This window comes from Mus caroli, chromosome 4 (genome assembly GCF_900094665.2).
Source record: "Mus caroli chromosome 4, CAROLI_EIJ_v1.1, whole genome shotgun sequence".
NCBI lineage: Eukaryota > Metazoa > Chordata > Mammalia > Rodentia > Muridae > Mus > Mus caroli.
The window spans coordinates 142,197,964-142,218,829 of NC_034573.1; the positions used below are offsets into that span (position 1 = coordinate 142,197,964).

At 52.9% G+C, this 20,866-nt stretch overlaps 2 protein-coding genes across 3 annotated transcripts in view; one reads left to right on the forward strand and one right to left on the reverse strand.

Moving 5' to 3' along the window:
• Positions 1 to 8,687, forward strand: part of Icmt (isoprenylcysteine carboxyl methyltransferase) — a 10,090-nt gene extending 1,403 nt beyond the window's left edge. Inside the window, exons 2-5 of the mRNA XM_021160043.2 lie at positions 261 to 349; positions 1,249 to 1,418; positions 2,116 to 2,333; positions 4,686 to 8,687. Of these exons, the coding sequence (XP_021015702.1) occupies positions 261 to 349; positions 1,249 to 1,418; positions 2,116 to 2,333; positions 4,686 to 4,868 (660 nt within the window). The 3' untranslated portion in view covers positions 4,869 to 8,687. The remainder of the gene's footprint in view (positions 1 to 260; positions 350 to 1,248; positions 1,419 to 2,115; positions 2,334 to 4,685) is intronic.
• Positions 8,639 to 20,165, reverse strand: Rnf207 (ring finger protein 207). Of its 2 annotated transcripts, XM_021160041.2 has the most exons (17): positions 19,765 to 20,164; positions 19,156 to 19,288; positions 17,261 to 17,405; positions 17,087 to 17,168; positions 16,939 to 17,014; positions 16,726 to 16,851; positions 16,347 to 16,393; positions 15,341 to 15,413; positions 15,189 to 15,257; positions 14,723 to 14,791; positions 14,546 to 14,643; positions 13,746 to 13,932; positions 13,427 to 13,612; positions 13,134 to 13,185; positions 12,744 to 12,861; positions 10,291 to 10,356; positions 8,639 to 9,232 (listed from the first exon to the last, which is right to left on the reverse strand). In XM_021160041.2, the coding sequence occupies exons 1-17, from the start codon at positions 19,953 to 19,955 to the stop codon at positions 9,043 to 9,045; spliced, it is 1,908 nt and encodes a 635-aa protein (XP_021015700.1). In that variant the 5' UTR covers positions 19,956 to 20,164; the 3' UTR covers positions 8,639 to 9,042. The 2 variants fall into 2 exon arrangements, with proteins under 2 accessions (XP_021015700.1, XP_029332076.1); XM_029476216.1 differs by lacking the exon at positions 10,291 to 10,356 and having other exon boundaries at positions 8,696 to 9,232; positions 19,765 to 20,165.
• Between the last annotated feature and the right edge of the window lie 701 nt (positions 20,166 to 20,866).

The window sequence follows — 20,866 nt, forward strand, 5'->3', positions numbered from 1 at the left end:
TTAGGCTGCCCTAAAATATAACATTGCTGTTATTCTCATGGCTTAGATGGGTAAACTCTTATTTAGGCAACTTGTCCAAGGCCAGAGCCCGGCGGGTAAGGACAAAGTTTGAACCAAACACTGTGGTTCATCCTCTTTATCTCTTGAGCAAATGGATCCTGCTCACTGAGGGCCTTACTAATCCACGATAGTCCGCAGCCTGGGTTTCAGCTCTGCAAAAGGAACATCTGGTGACTGAGGCCTTTCTGGGTGTGTTTCAGATAGCCATCAGAGCTTGTTTCCTTGGCTTTGTGTTTGGCTGTGGTGTGCTGCTAAGTTTCAGCCAGTCCTCTTGGAATCACTTTGGCTGGTAAGAGAGACTTTGGGAGCGGTAGTGGATGGTGTTGAGGTGTGAGGGATGGCAGCAGTGGGCGAGTAGTGATCTCTCCTCATCCCTGGACGGGCTCTGACAGAACAGGAGGCTGGTTAGGATTCTGAAGAAGCAGCCTCCTGCCCCCCCCGAATCCCCACACTTCAAACCTTGTGAACACGACCGTGCATGTTAGTGGATTATGTCTGTGGTGGATGGAAACGGGTCTCCCTGTGCCCTCTCCAGAGGGCCCATCACCCGAAGTTGCTGTGATGAGCCGTTCCCTGAAGGGGTGCAGGTCCGCGGTGATGGGCAGGGGCCAGTCTCCAGGTGTCTTCTAAGCCTTTTCCGTCTCGGTTTCTATTAGGTCCCGGCTAGTGCTCCCCCCACAGCCAGTGTAGGACTTTCCCCTACACTATGAGTTCAGTCCCTTGAGCCTTCTAGCCTCTGACTTGGATATGAACCGTGGCTTCAAGGTAAAAAGCTTTATCTCCTATTATCAGTATGCTGAGCCATCTAATCCTTCTTTGCTGGAATTATTTTAGTTCTGTTGAATTTTGTTTCCCACATGCGTCACTACTTTGTTGATATCTCCCCTCTCATGTTAACATGTGAAACTGTCATATTAAAGGAGTAAAGGGACCATAGTTTCTCCTTCACCTATGGAGATTTTTTTAGTTTTGTCTGTGACATTCAGAAACATAACAGCACCACAGAACCACACTTGTGCCTGCTGGAGAGGGAAGGGAGTGACCTGCGTGTGTGTGTGCCTGGTGTCACCCAGGTGGGTGACGGCAGCACCACACGCCAGTCTGGGGCAGTTGAGCAGACCAGGTCTGTGCTTTTGCCTAACTTGGTTCTCTTGCCTGCTTTACCTCTTCCGTTTTGTTTTTAAATAGGTACGTGTGCTCGCTGTCTCTGTTCCACTATTCTGAGTACTTAGTGACAGCTGTCAATAATCCCAAAAGTCTGTCCTTGGACTCCTTCCTTCTGAATCACAGTCTGGAGTACACGGTAGCCGCCCTGTCTTCTTGGATAGAGTTCACGCTTGAGAACATCTTTTGGCCAGGTTAGTGTGCCCTACTTTCCTAGGTGTGGGAGAGAGGCCGGGAAGATGACATTGAGCCACCTCCCAGGTCTAATCTCCCTTGAGCTCTTCTCCCCAGCCCTCTCCTCTTCCTAAGCTATTTATAAAGGACAGGCTCCACTCGCTGGAGAATTCTGCTTCTGGATTTCGAATCCAGGACATGGACATTTTGCTCTAAGCCTTGCATAATGCAGGGCGCTACCTAAGACGGAGCCCCACCTGGAGGGCTGTGATCTTGACTTTGGCATTGGTCTAGATGATGTCTAGGGCCTGAACACTTTTCGTAACATGAACACTTCCCAAGGTTTTTATTATAAAAATCCTCTGAATTCGGAGCACACTTAAACTTCCCAAAAAGGCAGATGTGGGTCCTAGGGCTGACTTTGGGACCCAGGACCGTCTCTGCTTCTCTCAGCAGCCCTTATTCCTCAGAGAAGAACAGAGCCAGTCTGCCCAGGCAGGGCAAGCTGCTTACAGCTCATGTGTTGGTGCTGGGAAACCGGTGGCCCTGGGGTTGGGGGTTTTCTTATCAAGTTTAATGTGTGACAGGTGCCAGTTGTCCCTGGGATGGTTTCTGATGTTCCTCTCTGTAGGTGATAGGTTCGTTTCAAACAGTGAAGGGGGAATCGCCACCCCAGTGTCCCCACTCTCTCTTTGTCCCTCGTGTCTGTTTCCGCAGAACTGAAGCAGATTACCTGGCTGAGTGCCACTGGGCTACTGATGGTGGTCTTCGGAGAATGCCTGAGGAAAGCTGCCATGTTTACGGCTGGCTCCAACTTTAACCATGTGGTGCAGAGTGAAAAGTCAGACACCCACACTCTGGTGACAAGTGGGGTGTATGCTTGGTGCCGGCACCCCTCCTATGTGGGCTGGTTTTACTGGAGTATCGGAACCCAGGTATAGTACCAGAGTTGACCCTGCTCTCCTGGGAATTTAGTTTTCTAAGTTTCTTTGTTTTTGGTATCTTGACACAGGGTCTTGCTATGTGGCCTAAGCTAAGTTTGAACTTGTAGCCCTCCTGTCTAGGCCACTTGACTTCTTTACTTTTCCTAAGTTGAAGTGTAATTGGCACACTATAAAGCCACTGTTTCTAAGTGTGCACTCTAGTGTGTGAGTGTGTGCACAGGCTGCTTTTCTCATGTGACTTCCTCCCTGGCGGGTTACAGGCGGTGACTCTAAAAGCTGGAGATCAAATCTAGTTTTGCCATGTTTTTTTTGTTTTTGGTTTTGGTTTTGGTTTTGGTTTTTCGAGACAGGGTTTCTCTGATAGCCCTGGCTGTCCTGGAACTCACTTTGTAGNCCAGGCTGGCCTCGAACTCAGAAATCCGCCTGCCTCTGCCTCCCGAGTGCTGGGATTAAAGGCGTGCGCCACCACGCCCGGCTAGTTTTGCCATGTTTTACAGGTAAAATCAGGGCGTTGTTTTGAGTTAATTGCTTTATTTGTTTTAAGCTTGAGGACAGTTTATCCTTTAAAAGGAAACCTCGAAGACAGGCAAGTGGTCTGTCTGTCTTGCAGCTTCCAGGAGCACAGAGGTGGCCACTTGGAGGGAGCTTTAGATAAGGAGCAAGGGAGCTGGGATGCTGGGGGCTTGGGTGGGGTAAAAGCAGACAGTGGCCAGCACTGGGAAGAGATGGGCATGCTGCCTTCCTGGATGGCATCTCCTCAGGCTGCCTGCTTCTGGGACCTCTGGTGGCAGTGGTACAGTCCTGCCCTGCATTGGGTCCCTTTCTGGCGCTCTGACTTGGGTCTGGAACACCTTGGGCGAGGAAAGGTAAGCTTTGGGGAGGGAGTGTCCTCAGCCACCCTCTGGTGGCTCAGTGGGTTTGCATCAAAAAATAGGTCTGAATGAGGCCAAGGTCCTGCCGGGTTAATGAGAGCAGTCGGTGGGGGGTTGCTGGCTCGGGATGCAGACCAAACCCTTGTTTTTGACAGCTGTCTCTGGATTCTATACTTAGTCCTAGAACAGCTCAGCCAGAGAGTGTAACTGGAGCCTGGGAAGATCACCTGGGGCCCAGACGTCCCATCAGTGGTACATGGGCCATGGGGATGCTGGTGACCCCATAATGGGGTGGGAAGGTCAAGTGACTAGCATTTCTTTCAAAGCTTTGTGTTTCCGAGATGGAGACGTGTCAGGAGTGTCATGATGTTACTCTTGCCCTGGGGACACACCGAGGGGAGGCGATGAATGTAATTTGTGTGCCTAAGTGCTTTAGAGAGGAAAGATTTTTCATACCTTTTTGGATAATGAGTATTTTCTACATTGTGCCCTGGTACTTGTGCTTGCCTGGGTGTGTGAGGGGCCAGGTGCTCGCACGCATGTGTGGAAGATAAGTCTTACCTGCAACAGTATTTACCCTTAAACAAAACACGGATTTATCCTCTTAACTGGAATGGTGCTGGTGAGACACAGGCTGATCTCGAGCTCAGTAGAAGGTTGTCCATGATGATTAAGAAACTTACCATCAAGGCTGCCCTGCTGTGAGGGCACAGACTTTGTGCTGACAGATGGGCGGGGCCTGGTCACTGAGGCTTCCCTTGTCTACCCTACAAGCCAGGACACTGCTGTGGGAATACTGCTGCCGAGTCAGTTGGGTGATGGGCTAGCACCTTAGCATGGTGCTAGGAACACAGCAAGTTCTCAGTGAACAGTGCAGGGACGTGGCAAGGAGTTGGGGGCGTGCCTGATATCACCGGACAGGTCCTGATGCCTGCAGTGGGTAGGGCTGGGTTAGTGGTTTCCACAGCAACAAAGGAAGCTTCTAGGAGCTGGAGATGCTTTCAGCCTTGAGGGACTGTTTGGCTGGAGGACCAGGTTAAGCAAGGGTGTGTGTGTGTGTGTATAAAGAAGAAGCCATGTATAAAGGCAGCTAGACACAGCCTCTCTGACTTGTGGACACTGTTACTGTCTGAGCAGAGTGGTCTCTGTGAGGAGATGTTTTGGCAGCTCAGATAGTTGAGTGGCCTTTGGCTTATGTGGCCCTGAGGGGAGGAGGCAAGGGGCCAAGGCTGGCAAGTATGCTCAGGTGGGCAGACGTCAGGGCGGATGGAGACACCCCTTCATCAGGAGGGGTATGTGTTATGTGATTGAAACCCATGGTCCTTCACTGTAACCGAGGTCTCGCTTACTGAAGGGAATCACAGACAGGTACAAAGGGGTGCAGCTGTGAAGTGCTCTAGAAGGAGTCATGTGGGGAGAAGGCCTGGGCAGCGGGCTGCTCTGACTGGGTACCCTGTGATTCCTCTGCCAGGTGATGCTGTGTAATCCCATCTGTGGCGTGGTCTATGCCCTGACGGTGTGGCGCTTCTTCCGAGATCGCACAGAAGAGGAGGAGATCTCGCTGATTCACTTTTTTGGGGAAGAATACTTGGATTATAAAAAGAGGGTGCCCACAGGCCTGCCTTTCATAAAGGGGGTCAAGGTGGAGCTATGACGGGGTGAGGCCCCGTGTGACCGGGGAACCTCTGGCCCTGCGCAGCCTAGGACAAAACTGTTTCAAGTTGGGCACTGCAGAGTGAGTTTTCTTAATTGTTTTATATGTAACTAATTACTCCTCAGACCGTCACCCAGGACCTAATGTTGAGAAGACCTTGGGTCCAAAGGAGCCACGGCAGCGTCTCCTGCACTGAAGTCAGGTGGAGCAAGGAGTGTGTCAAGGCGGCTGTCAGCACTCTTCCACTGTGGCAGGGTGATGACCCTATGCCCCCTCAGGCCAGAGTGTGTTTGCACGGTGACCAGGATGCTCGGGAGGGGTGGGCACTGCCCTTTGCAGCACTCAGCCCACTGGAGGTGTGGTCAGAGTTGCCGTGCTGAATATCAGCATTGGAAATGCTTTCATTTAACCCACAGCACAACCCAGCTTTAACCTTCGTCCGCCCATAACTGCATGAGCATCTGCGTTAACTCTGGAGACTCCTGCCCTCGGCTCATCACGCATTTAATCATATTTACACACCAATTTTATAAAAATAGCAGTGTAGATTCCAAGGACACTGAGCCTCCATGCCCGGGAGTTTCTAAGTCCAACTTTTACATGGCAACAGGTAGCACAGACCCTCAGGTGCTCTGCAGCTTTGGAGTAGCCATTGAACCTGGGCTGAGGATGGGGGCCCCGGGTTCTTCCCAGGCCCTGGCCTTGGCTCAGCTGTACCCCTAGGAAGTAATGTCCGTGCTCATTCTGAGAAATGCTGCCCTCTGTGTGTTCGGGATTGTTCTTATTTATCATAGCTGTGATTTTTGTTTCTGTGTTGCAATGAGTCTGTCAACTTAGTTTCCTGTGTTTTTTCAAAGTAAGCCACCCTCCTGCTGCAGCAGATGTTTTCCAGAAGGTTCCAGCACAGCTCATGCATCTGCAGCCTGAGGCACATTAACCCTCAGCAGTCCACAGCAGAGGGGCCTCGTTGAGTTTCCGTAGCATCTTTGTTCTGCTGGTCTGGAAGAACCTTTGGCTTTCTCTGTGTTGAGCACAAAAGCTTTAAGAGGTGTAGCTCTTAATTAATCCTGGACTGGACAAGAGCCTGGTCCTGCTGTGAGGCCCTTCCAGATTTAGTTTGGTTTGTTGTCCTTGGTCAGCACCACTGCAGGTCCTACTTTGAGATGTAGAAGTCTTAGTCTGCCATGCATGAGCACGGAGTCATGGGTGGAGAATCCAATGGGAAAATCCTGAGTGTCTCAGGTCACACCCAGCTCTGATAAAGGCGTGCTGTGCTGCGAGGCAGAATGGATCGGTGTACCTCGCCTTCCCTGCCAGCTCCAGCAGAATCCAGATCAGCCTGCATAGTGCTCTGTGCTGCAGCCAAGTCCTCTCAGACTTGAGAAAACCCTTTTCCTTCTCCCCTGTTCCACTGAGCAGACACTGCTGGGTTGCAAGTTTAGTGCTCCTGGCCTTCAGACATGTGGTCACCCTTGAGTACAGCTCCCGTCCTCCTCAGAAGACCTCCTGCCTTCACAAGCACACCACTGCACAGCAGCACACCTGGTACATCAGGCCAGACAAGCCCAGGTCTCCAGCAGGGTACCAAAGCGGGCTTGGTAATTAATGCCAAGCTGGAATTCAGCAGAACATAAGTGCTCATGAGTTCTGACTTAGGGCTTCATGTTGGCAGTGGCAGCATTGGCATCTTCAGGAACAATGTGACAGTTGTACCCCGATGGGGGGATGCTGACTTTGGCCACTCACAGTTGGCTGGCTGAAGCAGGACTCCTGTGCCACACACAGCAAACTGCTGCTGCTGCTGGGCTTTCCCAGCAGAGCTGCTGGGTCTGCAGATCTGTTCCACCAGTACTCAGAGGTCCCTGCGAAGGAAGCTGGGATGGAGGGTGTGGCTCTGGCCAAGAGGATGGTGAAGGTTAATGTCAGTGAGTGCTCAACATTGAGATACCTTAGGACCTTGTCAGGCTGGAGAGAACAGGCAAGTGGCTGGTTCTGTGTTGTCATGCAGCCAGAGTTGACAGAACCTCGGGGGCTGGGTAAAGGAGGAATTCTAGCTTATTCTTGACATAATAGACAGGCATTCTATCAGCAGGGAGGTGACCCCAGTGCCAGTTCCTCCACCAAAACGCGTGAGATTCCAGAAGCCTCAAAGACCTGTGCCCTGGTTTGTAGTAAGCCAGGGAAGGCTCCAGGAGAGCCTCGAGCCAGTCCAGCTGGAAGTGTTCCTCGGGCCACCCGGCCCATCACTGCTGCAGCCAGGACCCCACGACCACTTCCAAACTGCAGTGGTGCTGACCAAGGGTGAAAGTGGGGATGTGGCCAGAGCACTGCTAATTACCACACCCTCCTGTGCTTGGGCCCTCCCATCAGGGTCAGGATGGCCTCCCTCACAGGGGTGTTGTGGGAAGATGAGCTGGGTGGCATAATGAAATCTTAGGACAAGAACCAGGTGCCTGTGTGTTAGAAAGCAGTGTGTGCTAACATGTGTCCAAAAAAACATTCTGCCAGCTTGCAAGTAATTTATTTTTAGATTTTATGGCTTAATTTTGTTGTTGTTCTATATACCAAAGAGGCTTACGGGTTTGCCAGTTAGCGTGTGAGGCCAGTTAGTTGGCTCGGAAGCTGCCAGCCTTCAGGACCTGAGGCTTGCAGAGCTCCGTGGCAGCCATGGCTGTTGTCCACACCAGACTGCCCAGGAATAAGTATGGTGATATGAGTGGAGACAGTCCACACTTCCCAGAGCCAGCCCCACTCGCTAGGCTGCAAACGGGGGGAAATGGATTTGTGACATCATCCCCAGCTCTTTATCAGTGCATCTAAGCTGGGCTGGCTCCAGCCTCCCATTCCCCTTGAGGGCCAGGAAGTTGTCTTTTTGATGGATGGGGAGTGGCTAATGGCAGCCCTTGGCATTGTGGACGGTAAGGCAAAATGTTGGCTTTGGATGTTACCCTCCACCTGCCAGAGGCCAGAGAGAGGGAGCCCAGGCCTTGGGACTCCTGGTGAGGTGCTGGATTGCACCCTAGGAGACAGGAGGCTGCATTCTTTAAAGAGCGTCCCAGGGATGCGGGTGGAGGAAGACCGGGCCACCCTTCTGACATTCCTAGGATGGCAGTCGGCAATCCACTGGGGACTATGAGTGTCATGCGGCAGGATCTGGCAGGTGGCTGGTTTCTGCTGCCGTGAGCTGGGGATTATTTTACCTCTATGGATGTAGCCGTAACCGGGGGCAGCAGAATTGGCTTGCCGAGGCTTTTCAGGTATTATAAGGGCAGCAGTGTCCTAGGGTTTCCACAGATGGAGGAGTTGTCAGGAGATTGGTTTGTCTGCTTGCAGGCTTCGGAGTGGAGGTTTCTGTGTGGAAAGCGGGTACCTTACAGAAAATAGGCGACTTGGCAGTCATGGGGCAGGAAGCATTCAGGAGGCCCTGTGGCTGCTACAAACCGGTGTGGCAGGGCAGAAAGCTTAACAGCAGTGTCCTTGGTGGGAGCTGCTGCTTGGACCTAGGGTGTCTGTCGCCTTACCCTTACCGATTCTTCCCACTTAGTTGCTAACTTGGGGCCGGCCACTCAGCCTGAGGGCTCAGCCAAAGCTCCCGGGTTGCCTCCTGCATTCTCCCCTGCCTTAGGTATCTGCTGCGGCAAGGTAGAGCCCTCAGCCTCCCGATGGGCAGGCCAGGCAGCTGCGTGGCTGTGGGGCTTGTCCTGAGAGGAAGCAGCTTGTCTGACCCACTGCAAGGAGGACTGTGGAGTAATCACTGTATTATTCTTTTTACATACAGAAATGTTTATTTAAATATATTAAATGGGATTTTCTTTCACAGATACTGAATATTCTTTCTAATTCTTAAATAAAACTGTACTTGGTTTCACTATGAGGAGTCCCGTATCAGGTGTCCTGCATGTCGGGTGTTTACATTATTATTCATAACTGTAGCAACATTACAGCTATGAAGTAGTAATGAAGTCATTTCATGGTTGGGGGTCACCACACCAGAGGAACTGGATTAGAGGGTCACAGAATTAGGAAGGTTGAGAACCGCTGTGCTCAGAAGAGAGCCAGACAGACAAAATGCAGATGATTTGATGCTGGTGGTGCGGAACTCTCTAGATGCGATTATCGGGTATAGTTCTACATCTGAGTTTGTTCTTTCCTTCTGCCATATCACTCCAGGTTGTCAGGCTTGGTAGCAAGCCCCTTTAGACCCCGAGCCAGCTCTCCACCCCTCATCTCCGGCTTCCAACTTGGGTCTGAGGTGGTCTTGGTTCTTTAGTGAAGGCCCTTCGGGGAGGCTGCTCAGGGACCAGCTGCTTCCATTGGGCTCAGAGGCCTTGTCTCTCTTCTCAGTGGTGCATCCTGGATCTGTCCTGAAGAACAGTTTGACATGAGCCGAGTGACCCCCGCCTGCCCTCCCCCATCACTTCACTGCACCCAGCTTTCATAATGGGCACCCACAGAGGCGGTAACATGTCTGCCCCTTGAGATCCTTGCCGCCTGCAGTGAGTCACCCCAGGTCATGGCTGCTGGCAGCTCAAACACCAGGGCAGCTAAGCATTTCAGCAGCTCAGTCTGGTGGGGCCTACGGCCTGGGGCTGCCCATATATGTTCTCATATTGCAGTATAGCCCCAACTGGCCTACTTCTCCAAGTAGCCCAGGCTAGCTTTAAGCCCTTGCAGTCTCCATCTCTCTAGTACAGCGGTTAAGCGTGTGGGTGTATATGTGTGTGCTCATGTGTTACATGTTACATACATGTGCATATAGGAGCCAGAGGACAACCTAGGGTATTATTGCTCCTCAGGCCCCAGCCACACTGAGGGCCAGGGGAAGACAAGTCTCTCACCAAGTAGACAGGCTGTGATGGTGGCCAGCAAACCCCAGGGTTCCTCCAGTCTCCAGTGCTGAAATGATAGCTTTTTGGTTTTGTTTGTTTTGAGGCAAGGCCCCACTATGTGGCCCTGGCTGTTCTGGCGGTATATATATATTTTTTTCCTATTTATTTATTTGTTTGTTTGTTTTAACATTTCCTGGCCCCAAGCTCACAAAGATTCTCCTGCCTCTGCCTCCTGAAGTTCTGGTACTAAAGGTGTGCGCTGTGACTGTCTGACATAACACCCAGCAATTTTTAATGTCTTCGTTGAGGGTCAAGTGTTTATACGTGAGCCATCTCCCCAGCACGTTTCTGTTTTACAACCTAGGTCTTTTCTCTCTTCTGTACATTCACAGGGAATGGCTCCAGCTGCTCGGGGTCCTTCCTAGTTCTCACACAGTGTTCTGGGAGCAGCCAGCTGGCACTGCAGGTGATCCTGGGTGTCTGATGGTTTCCAGGAGCTGTGCTGGCTTTTAGCACGCAAACCTTGTTTGTCCCAAAGTCTGCCTCTCGCCAGATCACTTACTCCAGCGCAGGCTGGAAAGAACCTGCCTTACCTGCCTGGGGTCTCGTCATACATGTTCTGCCCATGCTCCGTGTGCTCATCCACAGGCACCTGGAACCTGGGTAAGAGAAACCATACAGGCTGCATAAGAGCGGCAAAGCCCCAGCTGGTGGCCTCTTCTTCACACTGCACCCAGACCGTGAGACAGTAGACTGTCCAGGGCACACTAACGCCTCTCCCTTGGTCTGCAAAGATTTACCAAGGCTCAAAGGTTTGCTGGAGCCACCAGTCGTAGCAGCAGGCAAGCCCTGGTCAGGCCTGGGTCCCACAAGCTATCTGGGGGTCAAGGAAGACACCTCAGGACCAAGGAAACAGTGGGCCAGGTGACATGGAATGAGGATGTGCCAGGCCTGCCTCAGCTGGCAATGTGGGGAATCTTTTGTTGACCTCAGTGATGAGGCCCCACGTGACAGCCTGGAACACAGACCTTTCAGGCAGAAGTCCAGATGTGGAAGCTAGTGCAGATGCTCTGTGTGTACGTGTGTATGTGTGTGGGGGGAGCTGAAAGGCCACAGTGGCCTGACAGAGGTGGGCAGAGGGGCCTGGAGACCTGCCATGCCCTGTTGCGATTGAAATTGTAGACTTAAAATGTGACTGTGGGGCACCTTGAAGAGCACAGGAGGGTTGACTCAGGTCACAGCAAGGGACAGTGAATGGGCTGGAACGGAGAGTTCAGTGTGGGTCTCAGTGTGGATTAAAATGGGAGCAAGCAGCTGGGTGTCGTGGCTCACACCTTCCATCCTAACACTTGGGAGGCAGAGGCAGGTGGATCTCTGAGTTAGAGGCCAGTCCGGTTTATAGAGTGAGTTCCAGGACAGTGGAGGCTACACATGAAACCTCGTCTGCAAAAACAAACAAACCCAAGTACAAAAACGAAAAGGCACAGGTGAGAAAAGGAATCAGGCCGGCCCCAGGCTTTGACCACACGTGATACCACTGGCCATCATAAGGAGTTGGATGTGGTGGGGGCAATGCCCAGACTTCTATTGGCCACTACTGAGCTAAAGAGCCTTGGACACCCTCACAGAGACACCAAGAATGATGTAGCCGGAAGTGAGGCTGGGGCATAGGAATGCTAGGGTGTACTAGGGGTGTCTATATCACTTTAGTGCTTGTAAACCAGAGACCTGGGACAGCTCACCATGCTGCACATGCTTGGATCACCCAGTGTCAGGTTCAGTCCATAGTGTGAGCATGCATGTGCACACAGGAGGGGAGGGGAGGGGAGGGGAGCAGGGCATGAGTGGGGTCACCTGGGAAGAGCGGGAAAAGATGTATAAAGGAAGCACGGCTGAGATTGCCAAGACAGACAGACAGAGACAGACCCAGCTCCAGGGAAGGAAACTAGAAAAGGACCAAAATCTAAAGGGCATTTCAAGAACAAAATGACCCATGGGCCCCCTGCAAGCATCAGAGGTGTCCCTCTGATGCACCCTGCAGGCCTAGAGCTGCCTAGATGACCCAGGATCACCTGCAACATGGAAAACAAGTGCCTGGACAAAGACTAATTCAGAGGAAGCAGGCCTTAGCCACCAGCTTCCTGAAGAAGAAATTGAAGCTCTCTACTCAGCCTCAAGTGGCAAGAGTCTCCCCAGGAAACGGCAGTCACTAGGAACAGGGTACGGAAGGGAACTTGAAGGTCAGAGGGGTCCTGCTGCCATGCTGGAGGGCCTGTTTGAATCCCAGAACCCACAGGAATGACTCCTGCTCACTTTCCCTCTTTCCTCCACACATGCTCTTTAGCACATGTGTGTGCCTACGAATACACATACAATATTAAATTTTTTGGAGATAGGGTCTCACTATTTAATCCTGGCTGGCTTGCAATTTGCCATGTAGATAGACCAGGTTGGCCTCAAACTCCTACTAGAGATCCCTTCGCCTCTGCCTCCTGGATTCTGGCACTTAAGGTGCACAAGCACCAGAAACAGCAGAAAAGGGAACGAGAAACCAAAAAGAGCAAGAAGACAGAAGCAACTGTCCAGGAAGGACATAAAACCTACAGGGTAAAAAGATGACAGGGAAGACCAGTGTCCCAGCCAAAGGAGACCTGGCCAAGTTGGAACCAAACCCCAAAGCAAAAGATGTGGACTTCCAGACTGAGAGGAAACAGTGGTTGGAATCACTTCACCCTGTGAAATTTCAAGACACAAGCAAGACAGGTCTGCGGGCTTCCGTGAAAAGTAAGGTCACGGCACTTGGTTAGGAATCAGAAGAGCTCAACCAGCCTGTTAACACGGCAGGTCCTGTACCAGGTCTGCTCAGTTAACACTTTTTAAGAGTTTTTCCTTGTGTGTGTGGGTGAGGCTAGCCTCAGGCTCAAGGCAATCCTGCCTCAGCCTATAGGATGTACCACCACTTCTTAGGCAGACCTTTGCAGATTCTAATACTTGGTTTGCCTAGCCTGCTGGCTTCCCCACTGGCATCTTTCCCATATATCCTCACCTGGGCTCCAGTCGCTCCTTCACCCTGGCAATGGAGCGGATGTAGGGCGTGATCTGCTTGGTGACAATGGTGAGATAGGCATTCTCCTGCCTCAGCTGGAGAAGGTCGCGGAGCTGGGCTGTAAGGTCAAGGCCAGAGTGTTGGCCCTGGGTGTTGATTCTTGCTCCCAAGCTTGGTACCACTTAGAGACGCTAACTTAAAAAAGTGACATCTGTGATCCGAAGGAGCAGCGTGTGGTGTGGACATTCCACTCGCTGGATCCCAACCCCAGATGTAGGTGTAAGGCCAAAACACTGGGAAAGAACAAGGGGGTGTGCGTGAACTGTTAGTGGCTGACTGGTCCCTCCCCTGCGCCCATGCACATTAACAGTGAGCACCGCTGCCAGGGACCTTCATAGATCTCCTGCTGGGTAGCTACTCGCTGGTAGGAGTCCTCCCAAAACTGAAAGAGAAGGGCGGAGTTGAGGTTGGGAAGAGACATTTGGAGGCTGGTGTTTCTGCTTTGGGAACCACACAGCCACGAGGACACACCAAGCCGGTCGGCATATTTCTCAGAAACAAAGCCTCCATCCACAGAATCCCCAACATGAGGGTCTGGCAAGGTACCATACCAGGTACTCTCCCTGCTTCCTGCCCTGTGCCTTCTGTAGCCAAGGCTAGATTGAGCTCCTAGGAGAAGTTACCTCCTGGAAGATGGCTCTCCTGCCTTCCAAGGAGGCATACTCAGAAGCGATCTGAGTGTCCAGCAGCAGGGACCTGCGCATGATATCCCCCATGATCTCCGCCTTGATGAGGGAGTGGTGCTTCGTGAGGTCTCGGTGCAGGTCCTGGACCTGGTCCTTCAGGTTCTGCACCTCCACCTGCAGACCCTGTGGCCGGAGATGGGAGGGGGCGTGGATACTGCTGAGTCCTCCGGTGGAAGAGTGACTTCCAGCCAAACAACTAGATCCTAACGAAGAAGGGGTGGGGCCTCACAATCCTGCCTTTGCCCAGCCCCCTCACCCGATAGGAATCCTCGTAATGGCGGCAGTGCTCTGTGAAGGGTGTGTCCTCGCCCTCGGCCAGGAGCACCTTTGTGCTAATGAAACGGTGTGGCGAGGGTTTCTGGACAGGTGACCCTGACATCTTTCCCACCGGAGAGGGACAGCTGGGTGTCTTCAGCACCATGGGACTTGAGCCCCCTGACAACCTGCGGAGAAAGCCAGTGTACATAGAGGAGAGGGTTGGTCTTCTCATCTGACTCCCTTGGCTGCTCAGGGAGCCACTGGCCCCTACACCCAACCTGCAGGATGGAACTCCTGGAAGCTCTCAAGGGCACCTGGCAAGGCCAAAAGAAGGGCAACTACGCGATTTGGTGGTTTCTAAAAGCCACCCGCCCTCCGTTGGCAACTGGGTATACCGAGGTGCGCTCACTCCCATGACACCCAGGGTCCGAACTAACAACTGGTCTCACTTGCTCTCTTGGCTCTGGGCTGGAGGGCCGGGCCCTGCACATGCTGGCACAACTTTAAACCCCTCCGAGGTCTGGCTTTCAATTGTGCCCGGAACTCTGATTCACAGTGACTCTGTACCCCCACCCCGGAAAGTGTCCTGCCCAGCCTGCTTGAGGAGGCTCTGCGGGAGGTAAGGAGCACCCAGTCTCTCAACCGTTCATGTTCATGACCAAGCTGCTCGCCTGCCCGGGGTTTCCTGTTCCAGTGTCCCTCCCTTTCAGACTGTCGCCTGGCCCAGACCCCAAGTGCGGAGCAGAGCGATGCGGGAGCCTTTCTCAGTGATTCCGCTCGCCCTCCTGGTTGTCTCACGTGTTGGCACCTCCCACGGTGGACACCTCCCGGCGGGGCCCCAGCAGCAGCAGTGGCTCCAGGCAGCGCGCGAATTCTGCGCGGTGGTCGCTGGCGATCTGGACCGAGGATTGAGTCATGAGCGGCTCTTCTAACACGGTGTCTCCCGTCCCAATCCCCGACCGGGCGCCCGCGCACCTTGCTGCTCTGAGCGGGTCTTAGGCGATGCGGCAGCGTGACGATGCCTTGAAGTCTCTCCATCAGCTCCTGTCACAGGGAAAGAGCTCGGAACGAGGGGGTGTGGCAAGGAGGTGGCAGCCAGGGTGGGAGAGAAGTGGAGGACTTGAAGGCACTGGAACTAGTCTAGAGTGACCTCGTCTCCTTTAGAAGTTCCAACCCTCCTCTAGGACTGGTCCAGAAACAGGCGCTAGCTACCACATCTGTAGGAGGGGAGGTAGAGCTCCCGCAGACAGATGCTGCAGTTTGGTGGAGCAGAGGCTAATTATTATACTCACTGCCCTTTTAAAAGGGATTCACCTAGTCTGAAAAAGGCTCATAGTGGAAGGGAAGAGAAGCCCAGAGACCCCAAGTTAGCCTGCAGGCGAAATGAGACTCTACATGAGGGCAGGGGAGAGGGGGTCCTGCAGGAGTTGGAGACACTCACAAAACCCAAATCCAGAAACTCGGCTTTGCTGGCCAAGCTGAGAAAGGAAGAGCAGATGACCAGATGAACCTGGGGGGTGGGGGGGGGGGCAGAGGGCATGCTCAGTGTCTGGGCTGTGGGCTGTGTCCAGCCCTCCACTCCCTCAACCTTACCTGTAGAGTGGGCAGCAAGGAGGCCAGGTGGGTCAGCTGTTCCTTGAAGGCTTTGTCCTTCTCTTCATATTGGCTGGGGGAGGGGCAGGCTAGGCTCCATGGTCTCCAAGGAGGGGAAGCCTGCCCCACCTGGAGGATCTTGGAATCTACAGTCCTGTTTCTTCACTAGTGTGTGTGTGTGTGTGTGTGTGTGTGTGTGTGTGTGTGGTGCCTTGTGTGCCTGTGTGGCAGGATGCATACGCTCATGTATATCATGTGTACATATGGAGGCCAGAGGTCAACATCAGTTGTCTTCTTTGATAACCTCCAAACTTGCTTTTTGAGACAACATTTCACTGAACTCGAAGATCACCCATTAGCTAGGCTGTCTGGCTGTCTGGTCAGTGAGCCCTAGGGGTCATCTTGCCTCTGCCTCGCTGGGTGTGGGAGCATAGCTATGGCCACCTCATTGTTTTACTCTATGTATGGGAGGTGTGGCTTTGGATCCTTGTGTTTCTGTGGCTTTTACTGACTGAGCCATTTTCTTTTTTTATTTTAATTTTAATTTAATTTGTTTGTTTGTTTGTTTGTTTATTGGGGTGTTTTGTTTTGTTTTGTTTTGAGACAGGGTTTCTCTGTGTAGCCCTGGCTGTCCTGGAACTCACTCTGTAGACCAGGCTGGCCATTTTCTTAGCTCGGGTTTTTTCTTTGTTTTGATTGTTGAAAAAAAGTCTCCTGTGGCCCAGGCTGGTTTTGAGCTAGCTGTGTAGCAGAAGCTGGCTTTGAACTCCTGGTCTGCCCACCTCTACCTTCTAAGAGCTACAATTATAGTGGGCTTCCAGCTGTGAGGTGTCTCCCCTGTTTCTTCTTCCTTCCTTCACTGGGAACACACAGCCCACTTTGGGTGGTAGCCACCTGTGCGCCTCCCCCCCCCCCCAGCTCCTCTCCCTCCATGTGGAGTCACCACCAAGGTTCAGGCTCAGCGCTAGAGGTCAAGGGTGGGAGGCAGGGAGTTTTCACTACTCACCTCTGCACAGTCTGCAGCAGCATTGCTTTCCTCTCTGCCATTCTGTCCTGGGAGAGAGAGCCCACCACTGACCTGCATAACTGGCTGGGCCATCCCCTACCTTAATGCCTTGGGGCATAGGCATGGGCAGCATGCTTAGCATAGAGCTCTGCCATGGGGCCAAAGGCCTTCCTCCTTCCTGTGCGGCACTGCCTGAGAGCCTAGGTGCTTCCACTAAGTGTCACCTCTCCGATGCAGAATTCTAACATTAGACTAGGATAGCCTCTGGAATTCTCCAAGCAACTGCCATTAATGCTTAAAAGGCAGTTCGACTTAACCCCTGGCGCTACACTGTAAACTCCATGAGGGCGCCTGGGAAGTTCCTGATCCCACCCCTCACCTGCATGCTGCCAAAGAGTGCGTGGATGGCTGCCTCCTCCTCGGCGGCACTGTGCCTCACCTCCTCCACCATGGACTGTAGCAGCGCGATGGCCTCTTTCGTGGCTGTCTGCAGGGCCTTCACTGCCTGGGAACAGCAGGATCTCAACTCCACTCCCCCCGGGTTCTCACAGCTCCCACCCCATCATCAGCTCCTTGGTTCCCCAGCTCTCACCAGCACTGCCTGCTCCAGCCGCTCGCAACCTTGCACATAAGCTGACTCCAGGTCCACACAGTGGGCCCGGCTCTCCCTGCCGGGAAGCAGCTAATAATATCCGTTCTATCCACTCCCCACCCATTCCCTGCCTGCTCCCTCTACCCACCCCTGCATGTCCCGAAAGCAGCGGATGCACAGCAGCGACTTCTTGTCGGTGGAAAACATGATGTACGGCTCCGAATGCAGCGCTGGGGGTGGGGGTGGGGGTGGGGCGCAGTGGTGAGAGCCCGGCGACATGCCTGCCTGGTCCCCACCCCTGATCAAGGTATGTCCCACTCACTACACTTCTGGATCACGTCGCGGCTGCGCTGGCCCAGGGCTACAATGTCATGGCGCGCGAACATGCGCGCACGGTGCGTCTCTTCGCGGCAGCGCGCGCACAGGGGCTGCCCGCAGGTGTTGCAGAAGTACGTGGTCTCTGCGTCCTGGGGACCGAGAGCTAGCTCAGACCGCCTTCGCTTCGGGCTAGATTTCTAAAACTCAACTGAACCCAGTACTAGAACCACAGCCACCGTGTCGTTGAATGCATCACTCCCAGCCCAGGCAGGGTCCGACTAAACCCAGCTCCTTCCTCCAGTCCCCAGTAGCGGACTCTATCATTTAAAAAATTACATTTATCGATTCACTTGTGTATGTGGGTGAGTGCCCAAGTGCCACACCATTCGACTGGGTTCTGGGAGTAAAACGGAAGTCTTGAAGGCATCAAGTGTCCCCACCTGCTGTGTCACCTCCATGATCCTCTTTACTGGACTCTGATATACCCAGATTAAGATGAGGGTGCTGAGGCTGGACCGATAGCTTAGCAGCTAAGAGCGCCGGCTGCTCTTCCAGAGGACTTAGATTCAATTCACCACGCTCACAACCGTCTGTAACCCATCCCAGAGGATCCGAGGTCCTCTTTTGACTTCTGAGGACACTGAACACATGCTTGGTGCACAGACATACTGGCATGCAAAACACCCACACACACGAAAATAATAAATAAAATATAAACAAACAAACAAAAACTGAGGGCACTGGGACTAGGCAAGTGGGTGTAGGAAGGGCAGGAGGCTTAGAAAGGCAGTTCCCACACTACCCCACCCCAAAAAAATTAATAAAAGGGGGGCTGGTGAGATGGCTCAGCAGGTAAGAACACTGACTGCTCTTTCAAAGGTCCTGAGTTCAAATCCTTACAATCACATGGTGGCTCACAACCGCCTGTAATGAAATCTGACGCCCTCTTCTGGTATGTCTGAAGACGGCTACAGTGTACTTATGTTTAAAAATAAAAAAAATCTTTGGGCTGGGGTGAGCAGGGACTGAGCAAGCAGGCTGACTGGAGAGAGCAGAAGTCCTAAATTCAATTCCCAACAATCACATGAAGGCTCACAACCATCTACAATGTACTCATATACATAAAATAAATACATAAATCTTAAAAAAAATAAAAATTAAAATGATAGGAAAGACAGTTCCCAGAGACGGGAGGTAGACACTGTAGTGTAAAGCCTTTGAGGACAGTGCACAAACAGCAGGCCCCTTTGGTACTCTCAGTAATGGACACGGTGTTGTACCCCTGCCCAGGCACTGAGCATTGAAGCCACAGGCAGGCCTACTTGGTCATCTTCCTTTCCCAGCTTGGCAAACTAGGTCAAATCACAAGCCCTGGGCCCTATCAGGCTCCCCAGCTCCAGAGTACCCCATCTCTCCACAGGGACCAGCTGTGATTAGAGGGTGCCACCTCAGTGTTTGGCAGCAAAGTGCATGGTGGTAGCATGACCCCATCTCTCCACTCAGATGGCTCCTCGGCCATCTGAAGTGAGAACTGGTGGGGAAGGGCATGTATCAGCACCCTCAGGGCATCTCAGTCCTGGGAACTGAGCCACTGCTTCTGTGATCGCGCATAACCCCACCCTGACCTAGAGACCCTAAAGTTAGCTCTCCCTATGTTGAACGGCCTCGACTCCTGCTCCTATCTGGGTGTTGGCTCAAGTCATTTTTTTTTCCTTCGATCTGATCTTGCTCTCCCCACCAGTGTGAATGATGGGAGCATGGCTAGAGTCCAAGGGATCCCAGAGAGTGGCTGGAGACTTCACTGATGGATCAGTGTTGTGCATTTTTAGGGCACATCTGGACATGCTATAAGTGTTAGGGACCGTGAAATCTGGCACCCACCGTCTTCTGCTCCCTCACCTGCTGGCTGCACTCCAGGTCACAGTTGGCACAGCGCACGGCCTCCTCGCCATCCCCAGAGCTATCCACCAGGAACTGCAGCAGCCGGTCCACTGGCGGGAGGCCACTGGGACCCTTCACTAGGGTCTGGTGCCTGCAGAAAGGCTGCAGCCAAGATCTGGACACCCTTGTAGGAATCTCTCCCCACTACCCTTCACATTCCAGGCAGGAGCTAAAAATAGCAGTATCAGAGTAGTGGGGTCTGAAATAAATACAGCAGTCAGCTTGTCCTGAGGGCCCTACCCTGCCCAGTGACTGTGTAATCCTGTCATATTATAATGGGAACGGCTACCCTTCGGACCTCTTATCTTACTGGGACATTCTGAGCACCCTCACCTCTCCTCCAGCCCTACCCTAGCCCGGGACTCTGGGAAGGTTGTGATAAGGGTCACCTAACTGCTTCTATTAACCGGACTAAGCTCTAGGGGGCTTGGGGAATTAATGATAATTCTGCTTATGATAACAGACTGTTCCCATCTCTTCTGCCTAGGCTCAGAACCTCACCGTCTAGACCTAGGCGCACCCCAGAACCAGGGCTAACTTCACCCTCTCTGGGTTTGGGCCACTTACTGGCACAGTGGACAGGACAGGCGGCCATCGGTGGCCCGGCCACGCAAGCAGCCAGTGCAGAAGTCGTGGAAACAGTCCAGCAGGCACGGGCGCTCGTACTGTCCGTGGCACAGTGGACACACAAGTGGATGGCCACTCGCAGCATCCAGGGCACTTAGGCCTTCCAGAGGCGCAAAAATTGCTCCAGACATTTACATGGAAGAACAAGACAAACAGGACAACAGCTGAGATTTCTGGAACCCTGTTAAGTCCCTCTTACCTGGCTCTCCTGGATAAGGCTTAGCCAATGGCTTTGGGATGCTAGAATGCGAAGCCGGTAGAGGCCCAGCAAGGACAACAATGGGAGTCCCTCTGCTCTGGCTCTGCAGGGGAGTGGTTAGCCTTAGAAGGTCAGGTTGTCTGACTGGGCAGTGCTTTCTCCCCTTCGTCACTTCTCCCACCTCCTCTCCCTTTGCAATTCTCCGCCCTACGACGTGAGGATGGCGATCCTTCCTCAAAGTGTTGCTGCTTTGCAAAGCCAGGTCCAGGACCAAACTGGTGCTGATTCATAGTCTCGCTGCTCCACCGGCGCCCGGAAGCAGCGAAAAACACGGGCATGGTGAGGGTCTCAGACTACACTGAACCTCGCGTGAGACTGCAGTTCAGAGATCGAGGACACCGGCTCCCGGATCGGATCTTCAACCAGCGGGACAAAGCCTCCCTGGCTAAGCTGGAACTCTTCTAGCTAAGGACCTGAGAAGGAACTGTGGGTCTTCACAGCTCCATTTCCTCCATGGCCGGCTGGGGGCTCCAGAGAGCAGCAGACCGTCCAAAATCTCTAGGGCTGCGATGAGGGTGCCCTTTGGAGTCCTAGGCCTGGCTAAACCGGGTGTGGTGTTCAGTCTAGTTACCGACCTCTCCGGGTGATGGGGTGAGACGTATATAGATTAACACCTGTGAAAAGCCCGGTGTTCACAGAGGTGTGGGTTTGAGTAGGAGGTTGGGACAGAAGGATTCTTCTGATCCGCCCTGTTCATCCGCGGGCCTCTACCCAGGGTGCCCTCCCTTCCTAGCTTTCAGCTTTCTTGTTTTTATTTTATTTTATTTTTCGAGACAGGGTCAG